The 9864-nt window shown below is 32.3% G+C and overlaps 2 protein-coding genes across 2 annotated transcripts; both read right to left on the bottom strand.

The window, feature by feature from the left end:
• On the bottom strand, positions 4178 to 5423 carry LOC109217618. Its single transcript, XM_019381887.1, has 4 exons — positions 5395 to 5423; positions 4439 to 5314; positions 4271 to 4348; positions 4178 to 4183 (listed from the first exon to the last, which is right to left on the bottom strand). Exons 1-4 carry the CDS (start codon positions 5419 to 5421, stop codon positions 4178 to 4180), a joined length of 987 nt encoding a protein of 328 aa, XP_019237432.1. The 5' UTR covers positions 5422 to 5423.
• Positions 7819 to 9864, bottom strand: LOC109222877 (CRIB domain-containing protein RIC6-like). The gene is made up of 4 exons (XM_019387174.1): positions 9592 to 9864; positions 9271 to 9371; positions 8810 to 8909; positions 7819 to 8362 (listed from the first exon to the last, which is right to left on the bottom strand). The coding sequence occupies exons 1-4, from the start codon at positions 9647 to 9649 to the stop codon at positions 7968 to 7970; spliced, it is 654 nt and encodes a 217-aa protein (XP_019242719.1). The 5' UTR covers positions 9650 to 9864; the 3' UTR covers positions 7819 to 7967.

The following is a 9864-nucleotide window of genomic DNA, read 5'->3' as shown; positions in this document are numbered from 1 at the left end:
AGAAAAGCTTAGCCAAACCAGTCTCAGGTTTCTCTTTTCCTTTGCTCCATATGCTGCATTTCACATTTACTATAGGAATAACTTGTTCTACTTCAGGTGAATCCAAAATTATATTTCCTTTTTCAATATCGCGAAAAATGGCTTCAACATCTGTACCTCCTGTTGCAGCATCTGTTTCACTTCCCTGAGAAAATAGATTTCTCTTATAATATAAACATTCAACACATATTGGACAATCAAGCTTAAATACAACACACTTCCATTAAAAGATACTGAAATCAAACAAAACTCAAGTATTTTTTTGAAGAGCATAATTAAAAAAAAACAGACAAATTAGAACTCAAAAAAGGAATTGGCAAATAAAACAAAATTCTAGTCTAAACAGAACTAATACAATATAACATACGATTTCTTTTTCCTCTACCAAGCAATTCTTCTTCTAAATTCGCACTTTGTGCAATCTGCGGTACTTGTGCTCCTGCCACTTCTTTTCCTTTACAGGAAGCAAAATTTTCTTTTTCATTTTCACCTTGTAACTTCTTATCATCTAGTTGAGAAACAGACTTAGCAACTTTAAGAGGAGAAACATAAATTCCCTCATCCACACTTGAATATAAAACAATATTTTTATCTGAATCATTTTTTTGTATATCAGCCCTCATCCACACTTGAATATAAAATAATATTTTTATCAGAATCATTTTTTTGTATATCAGCAGAAACAGATTGTTCAGCAGGGGTGTGATCAACAGTAGGTTCAGGATAATTTGATATACTTGACTGAGACAAAATATTAAAATTAGGGAACGAATCCACAGAATTCCTCTTTCGTTTACTAGTATATAATTTTCCCTGCTTCAAAAAAAGCAAAAAAGAAATGGAGAGATTATTACAACTAAAAAACATAATGAAATGAAGTAAATTATACATATCCAGTATAATTTACTAGACAAAACAATATACAGATGCTAGTTTTCCAGTATAATATACTGGACAACAAGCTTAAACACGTTAGAATTCCTGTAAAATATACAGGAATCAAACAAAACTCAACCATAATATAATAATCATCCAGTATAAAATATTGGAAAGCAAAGATTCACAGGACAATAAAAAAAAGTACTATTAATCATTCAAAAAATAAATAACAACTAAAAATTTTTTAGTCTAAACAGAATTCATCCAGTATAATATACTGGACAACAAGCTTACACAGCGTAGATATCCTGTAAAATATACAGGAATCAAACAAAACTGAACTATAATATAATAATCATCCAGTATAACATACTGGAAACCAAACAAACTCAAATGTTTTTTTCAAGAGCCTAATAAATAAAAAAAAAAGACAAATTATAACTCAAAAAAGGAATTGACAAATAAAACAAAATTCTAGTCTAAAAAGAACTAATCTAGTATAACATACTAGAGAAAAAACTTAGACACAGAAAATAACAAAACTGTGCACACTAACCTGCTGAATCTTTTCACTAATTTCATGAACAGCAAGAGGTGCTTTTTCTTCAACTTCTTCAACATTATCTTTACTTTATTGGATGCACATTTCAGAAAGACTTGCCAAACCAGTCTCAGATTCTCTTTCCTTTGCTCCAGATGCTGCATTCACATTTACTATAGGAATAACTTGTTTTACTTCAGGTGAATCCAAAATTATATTTTCTTTTTCAATATCGCGAAAAATGGCTTCAACATCTGTACCTCCTGTGCAGCATCTGTTTCACTTCCCTGAGAAAATAGATTTCTCTTATAATATAAACATTTAACACATATTGGACAATCAAGCTTAAATACGACACACTTCCATTAAAAGATACTGAAATCAAACAAAACTCAAGTATTTTTTTGAAGAGCATAATTAAAAAAAACAAAAAAATTATAACTCAAAAAAGGAATTGGCAAATAAAACAAAATTCTAGTCTAAACAGAACTAATCCAATATAACATACTAGAAAAAAAACTTAGACACAGGAAACAACAAAACTCCGCACACTAACCTGCTGAATCTTTTCAATAATTTCATCAACAACAAGATGTGCTTTTCCTTTCAACTCCCTTTCATCTCCTTCAAAATTATCTTTACTTTCTTGGATGCACATTTCAGAAAGACTTGCCAAACCAGTCTCGGGTTCTCTTTCCTTTGCTCCAGATGCTTCATTCACATTAACTATAGGAATAACCTGTTCCACTTCAGGTGAATCCAAAATTATATTTCCTTTTTCAATATCTGTACCTCCTGTTATACCTCATGTTACACCATCTGTTACACTTCCCTGAGAGACTGCAATTATGTTACTTTGCAGAATATTTTGACTAGACTGTGGTGACCATCTTTCTGTCTATCACTTATTTTTCTAATTAGAGAATCAATATCACTACCAGCTGTAAGATCAGTCTCATCTGGACCACAATTTGTTATTTCTTCATTACAAATAAGACCTTTCATTACATCTGCACCAGTTGGTCCACCTTGATCACTGCATTTCTTATTTTGTGCATCTTTGAGCGATTCAATATCCATTGGTGGTATCTTTGATGACACAGCTCCACAATTTTCCTTATTATCTTGACTGCACTGTGGTGTTGAAATTTGATATGTCCCATCAGCTATTTTTTGCCAGATAGCATCAACATCAGTGCCAGTTGACTGACGATCAGGGGCACTACATTCCACTCTTACTTCATCATAAGAAATTTCCTCTGAATTTGCATCATTTGCTGCTTTTTCATTAGTAGTCTCTTCATCAAAACATCCAACACCTACTACAGTTTCATGTGGGGCTGATTCAACATTCATGGCTGATGGAATTAATGATCCAGCTGTGGTATTTTGTAAAATCTTTTCACTGGAATGTGGTGTAGAAAGCTCTTGTTTCCCATCACCTATTTTAACCGTCAAACTTTCTGTACCTGCTGTCAGAACTGGTTCAATTGCATTACATTCTGGCCTTAATTCATTACAAGGATCTTGCAATAAAATTCCAGTGCCTGGTACATCTTCTCCATTAACTTGTGCTGGATGAACTGAGTCAATATCCATAACTAATGGTATTGAATCAACATGTGCTCGACCTTCATTGTCACTCTCCTTATTTGGTGCCATTGAAATAGAAGGTCTTACATACTCAAACTCCTTATTGCACAGTTCATCTTGTTCCAGTAACTCACCATCTTCCTCTTTTTCATTCTGTTTGTCTCCCGACAAATTTGAAAAATCTCTATCACAATAATTATCTCCATCATAATTCTCTCCATCAGAATAATTTCTTTGGTCATTGATTTTCTGACTGCTTTCCTCATGCTTTTCATTACTTTCATCTTCCTCATGCTTTTCATTGCTTTCCTCATTGTCTTCAGTACTTTCATCTGCCTCGTGCTTTTGATTGCCTTTCACACTGCTTTCCTCATGGTTTTCATTGCTTTCATCATGATTTTTTAAATCTTTAATAAACTTTACAACAACATCAAGCTTGTCATTGATTTCCTGCATTAATGAATACAATATATTATTATAGAAAAAAAATCAATAGTAAAATAAATTGCCAAACTAGTTAATTACCTTAACAGCGCTCTTAACATACTTCTTCAACTTTTTTCGATTATCTTTAATTTTTGTTTTCATCTCTATTTGAAATTTATTATTATCCTCACGTACAATCTCTTCAACTTTGTCAGATACCCTCTGAAAAGAAAAGAAAAATGGTAAGAATTAGAGAATCATAACGGTTAAACATTCTTATCGAGTGTAAAAACAATTCAATAAAGAGTAGAATATAATTTTGTAGAGTAAATTATTAGAACTAAAAAACATAATGAAATGAAATATTAGACTTATCCAGTATATTATAGTGGACAAAACAGCCTACATCTGGCAGTCTTCCAGTATAATATACTGAATGAAATGAATTTAAAGGTGTAAAACTCCAGAAAAAAATACTATGATATAAAGAACTAAAATAATCAAAGGGTATATTATAAAACAAAAAGACAAATAATTATTCACAAGGTAACACACACTAGACTACCTGTAAATTATACGGGATGACATGAACCAGAAGAAATAAAAACTGACCAAGTATAACATACAGGAGGACAAGGTAACACACACTAGATTACCTGTAAATTATACTAGATGACATGAATCAGAAGGAATGAAAACTCATTCCTGTATAACATACCGGACAACAAAAACACACACTAGTCTACCTAATGAAATGCAAGACTAAATAAAATAGAAGAAACAACTACTTACATTGACAATGTCGCTAACATTAACTTTTGATGAAGATTGGAGAAGATATGATTGATTCACCTTGAAAAGCTTATATTTCTATTAATTAAATAGAAATATAAATAGTTAGATAAAAACAAAATATATGAGCACAAGTATAAATTAAAAATTCACATACGATTAACTTACAGTTGTTTTCTTAAAGAAATCATCGCAAAGTGAGTCATATTTTGGACATCCAATGCTTGAGTAAGACAACATCCTTATTGGCCCCCGATCCTCATATATTGAATATTGACGGAAATCATTGAACACTTCCATAATCCATACATTAAACAAGAAGGGGAATCCAAGTGACGTATAAGATGCGATCCTACCAATAGGTTTGTCTTTCACAGATTCTGTTTTCAGAAGATGAGACAAATTGTCAATAAGTTCTTGAAAGCAGTAACTCCCCCATGGAAAAGAAGAACAAAGTTCTGGATCGTCTATGATTTTCATATTACGTTCACTTATATTTCTTTTAATGTCTTTACCCAAAAGAACAGTTTCTAATATGTATATCTCAGCAAGCTTTACAGCATCTTCATCACAGACCTCGACATCATCACATATATCATCTGCTGCACCATCACGGAGTCGAGAACGCTTTGTGATAAATTTATACAAATGTTCTACCTTCAAACCTTTTGGCACATCAGAGAAATACCGTTTCTTCAAACGGTTATCTCTATCATCAACAAAACTATAATCAGATGCCTCAATCTTCAATCCGGTTATAGAATGGAAATCATCTTCTGTAAAAGCTACGTCGTTATCAAAAACTCTAAAAACCATTTTGCTTTTATCCTTGTAAAAAACTTGAGAAAGCAACATACAATGAGTCAACTTCCCAGAGTGACCCACGTCATCCAACTCTAAAAATTTCCCAAACACACCATTCTTTAACTGTTCCATTTGAGTTCCACACAAAAACTCTGAAATTGTTTTCTTAAATTTTCGATCGCCTTTCCAATAACAATCAGCAGCAAACCACTTCTTAAGATCATAAAATCGATCTCCCTCCTAAAATCAAAATATAACACAGATAAGCAACATTTCATGTAATTTTAAGATAAAAACTTCAACATTTTAGAAATACGTACCTTCAATATATAACTTGATGATTCCATTTCTATAAAATCATCAAAAAAAACATATTACAAATCAGATAATAAACACAATCAGAATCCCAGTATATATATGAGAAATAAATTATCAAAATAACTCATTCACTAAAATGAACAGAAGAACAGTCTATAGATTGCAGTCTTCCAGCATAATATACTGGATCAGACTAAAATACAAGATATGAAAATCGAAAAACAGCATAATAATCATGCGGTATAATATACTGGAGAAAAAAGCTTACACACAGGAGAAACCCTGTAAAATATACTGGACTTAAAAAATACTTGTCTATATTATAATATTCATTCAGTATAACATACTGGAAGCCAAACATTCATATGATAGATTTCCCCCTATAATATTCTAATCCTAAACAGAACTACGTCCAAGTATAATATAACTGGAGAAAAATATTACACACAGGTGGTGTCCTGTATATTATACTAGATTGAAACAAAACTCAACTATATGCTATCCCAAACTCAACTCCTCCAGTATAATATAATGGAAAAAAAGATTACACACACGTGATGTCCTGTATATTATACTGGATTGAAACAAAACTCAACTATATGCTAGCCCAAACTCAACTCCTCCAGTATAATGTAATCGAAAAAAAGATTACACACAGGTGATGTCCTGTATATTATACTGGATTGAAACAACTGAACTATATGCTATCCCAAACTCAACTCCTCCAATATAATATAATGGAAAAAAAGATTACACACAGGTGATGTCCTGTATATTAAAACTCAATTATATGCTAGACCAAACTCAACTCCTCCAGTATAATATAATGGAAAAAAAGATTACAAACAGGTGATATCCTGTATATTATCACTGGATTGAAACAAAACTCAACTATATGCTAGACCAAACTCAACTCGTCCAGTATAATATACTGGAGAAAAAGATTACACACATGTGATGTCCCGTATATTATACTGGATTGAAACAAAACTCAACTATATGCTAGACCAAACTCAACTCCTCCAGTATAATATAATGGAAAAAAAATTACACACATGTGATGTCCCGTATATTATACTGAATTGAAACAAAACTCAACTATATGCTAGACCAAACTCAACTCCTCCAGCATAATATAATGGAAAAAAAATTACACACAGGTGATATCCTATATATTATACTGGATTGAAACAAAACAAAATAATATATGCTAGAACAAAGTGATAAAATTATCAGAAACAAAACAAAATAATGAACACAAAAAATAATTATTTAAACCCTAACGGTACGGTAAATCAAACTTAAACATAACGAAACAACAATAAGAACGTGAATCAAACACATTATTGTAAAAACAAAACTCACCCAGAGAATTTTGAAGAAAATTAGAGCTAAAACGATCAAGGATTCGAAAAAAAGTGCTCTGACGAAACCCGCACGCGCTGCTGTGCAAACAAAGAGTAAAAAGTTACTAAAGAGTATGTTAAAGCGTGCAAGGGCAATAATGTCATTTTACATTCTATTTTAAGTTAAAATGGCTAGAAATCAATGACATCACGGACGGTGGCTATTTTTCGATAGCCACCCATAAAAGTGGCTATGCCACGCTATTTTGACCGTTTTAACACCTTCACTCACTATAATTTCACACCTACTTATCGGTGCATTTGTAGGCCGATGCAGGACATGACCAAACCATCTCAAGCGACACTATCTTATTTGTTTTCACCCTGCATACCGGTGTAGATCCACTTGCCACTTTTATGGGAAACAAAGTACTGGACCTCAAAGAAAAAATGTCAGAAAGGTTTGGTATTTTTATTCACATTTGATGTTGTGACTTATGAGCTAACCGGTCATAATTTGGTCGAGAGCCAAAGCCAGAAGTATTAAAGAAATAGTTATAGGAATGGGCGCACCATGACATCGGTATACTATAAAAAGACTCCCGAGAGCCAAAAGTATTAAAGAAATAGTCATAGGAATGGGCACGACATGACATTGTTTGTCAATTTTAACACATGAATGTAGAAATTTGACAGTACGTGGAATTGAATTTGTCAGCAGACACCCTCTTTGGATATGTACATTAAGATCTTGAATCAGCTTCATTTAAAGTGGATACAGGGCAATAATAAACAAATGCGGATTTAGAGCCTCGTTTACATGTTCACGTGAACCAGTAGCTTTTGTCTGGATACTATATATATATATATATATATATATATTAAGGAATTCAATAAACATATATAAATATTTGACTCTAAAACTAGTTATGTTTGTAAATTTAACTTGAGGTTGTTGTAAAAATTTATAAACTCCAAATCCTGGATCCCGCTGTCTCGAAGAGGCAAGAACCATTCATCAATTCATAGTAATGAAGTTGCAAGGCTTTGGAAAAAGAATGATTATGAAAATGGGAAATGAATCTACATGATGAACATGGTATCAAAAAGTTAGATTATACACATACTCTACAATTTTGAATGAAAACTTTTGTGGTTTCAAAATAATTGTGATATTCACTAAACTGCCAAAAAAAAAAAAAAACTTTTCAGATACATTCTTATTTTTTTCACTCCTCTTGTTTTTCTTTAGAAATTCCACTACTCTCGCTCTCCTTTTCCTGTCCAGGACCTGAATCTGTAGTTTGTGTTGTAGTAGAAGAAGTGCCTTTAGATCTTGATGGTCGAGTCGAGCCAGAGGCCGAACCATCCTCCTTGGACTTCTTTCGTCGCGATTTTTTGGGGATATCAGGGTTGTTTTTAGCTGAAGATTCACTCGATTTATGACCATCGGACGTTGTTTCCTTGTTATGATGTCGCCTGGAACTCCTGGATTTGGTTCCAGGTTCTTTGTTTGTAGAATCATGAGTGCCATTTTCTGTAGTAGAATGTCTCCTGGATGTTCTTGGTTTAATGTCTTTGGTTGGAGATGAACTATTTGCATTTCTAGACCTTCTGTTTGAATCTGCAATTCCATTGACATATTGTACAAAAATATAACACACCATCAATCCTTTCAGAATAATAGGCCAATCTAAGATTTAAAGTTCGAGCTAGTGTAGTAAGGAAATATACACAATCAGGATACTTTATAATACAAATCGCGGAATACAACGATCTTTGTTGGTTGTATAAGGTCAGATATAAGCATATACTTTCTCTGTCTCATTTTATATGACACTATTTGATTAGTTAAACGACTATGAATTCTTGAAATTTGTGAAGAAAGGGAATATCGAGGCCATGGATGAGCCAAACTTCTAACAGAGGTTAAAGTTATTTTTCGCAAAGTACAAGGGTAAATTTGAATTTTTTTTCCTTATTAGTGTCAAACTTTTTGAGCATTGAAACATTTAAAAATGAAAAAATATCACATAAATTAAAAAAAGATAAAGGTAAAAAGGTAACAAACCTTCAGAAACCCATTTAATGTCAGGATTTTCTTTAAGATCTGCAGGAGGAGGAACCAAAGGAGCTGATTGAAATGCTCCTGGTGATTTAAATTCTTTCATCTGCCAAAAACATTTAATCGAAACGATTAAAAATCGCGTTTATTCATTAAAAAAAGAATCGATTCAATACATTTCTTGTAACAATTATGGTAAACCAAGTAGTTGAATAAGAGATGAATAACAAACAAGGGTTGTGGCAGAATAATAAGTACTCCATCCTTAATCGGAGATTTCGGGTTCGAGCCCTGGGTATGGACTAGCCTTTGTTAGGGAGCGTTTTAACCCCCAAAGTGGAACTTTTCAGCGCGAATTCGGATTTAATCCGACCCCAATATAAGTACCGGACACCGAGTAAAAAAAAAAGTAAAAAAAATAAGAGATGAATAATCAACATAAGAAATACAAGTAAAATAATTATTACCCAGCTTGGATTATCAACTGATGGACCATCCCATCCTATATGTGCAACATGTTTTACATCTGTAGGAAAACCAATTTGCATTTCTTTTTCTTTATCCTCATCTGCACCATACAACGAGAAACAGATATAAATGATTCATACCGTCGATCTCAACTGATTCAATTCTTGAGACTTACTCAATAGCTCGATCGCTCGACTTAGTAACATACATTTTCTTCCAATCATATAGAACAATCATTTTCAACAAATCCAAAAATACCCACAAAGGAAAATGTGAAATAATTTTGAAAATTTGTATAATTAAAAAAATCATTTACTCACCAAAAACTTGAGAAATGTACCTAAGGCCTTTAAGAAGGCCTTTCACTTTTGTGGTCATCTCTTCAAATATTTCTTCTTCCAAAGGCTATTCAAGAAGATGATAATTCACCTAAAATCAATCATTTGCTTTTGTTGTATAGAGAAATACATAAAAAAAAAAAAATTGTTGAATTTGGAAACAAAAACTCAAAATGGACTCAAACCCTAAAAGAAATTTAGGTTTGACTCTTCTTTAATTATAATAAAGAAAAATGATGTTAAAGCAATATTTTC

Source organism: Nicotiana attenuata, chromosome 2 (assembly GCF_001879085.1).
Source record: "Nicotiana attenuata strain UT chromosome 2, NIATTr2, whole genome shotgun sequence".
Classification (NCBI taxonomy): domain Eukaryota; kingdom Viridiplantae; phylum Streptophyta; class Magnoliopsida; order Solanales; family Solanaceae; genus Nicotiana; species Nicotiana attenuata.
The sequence above is the reverse complement of the archived record's forward strand: the minus strand, read 5'-3'. Positions and strand labels throughout refer to the sequence as shown.

Excerpts from the sequence above, each read along its gene's own strand:
- LOC109217618 (XM_019381887.1), bottom strand. The coding sequence starts at position 5,421 with ATGGAATCATCAAGTTATATATTGAAG. Across the intron at positions 5,315-5,394 it reads CATCAAGTTATATATTGAAG|GAGGGAGATCGATTTTATGA; the intron begins GTACGTATTTCT and ends TTTTGATTTTAG. Across the intron at positions 4,349-4,438 it reads ATTTCTTTAAGAAAACAACT|AAATATAAGCTTTTCAAGGT; the intron begins GTAAGTTAATCG and ends TTTAATTAATAG.
- LOC109222877 (XM_019387174.1), bottom strand. The coding sequence starts at position 9,649 with ATGACCACAAAAGTGAAAGGCCTTCTTAAAGGCCTTAGGTACATTTCT. Across the intron at positions 9,372-9,591 it reads GTACATTTCTCAAGTTTTTG|ATGAGGATAAAGAAAAAGAA; the intron begins GTGAGTAAATGA and ends TGTATGGTGCAG. Across the intron at positions 8,910-9,270 it reads CAGTTGATAATCCAAGCTGG|ATGAAAGAATTTAAATCACC; the intron begins GTAATAATTATT and ends TGTTTTTGGCAG.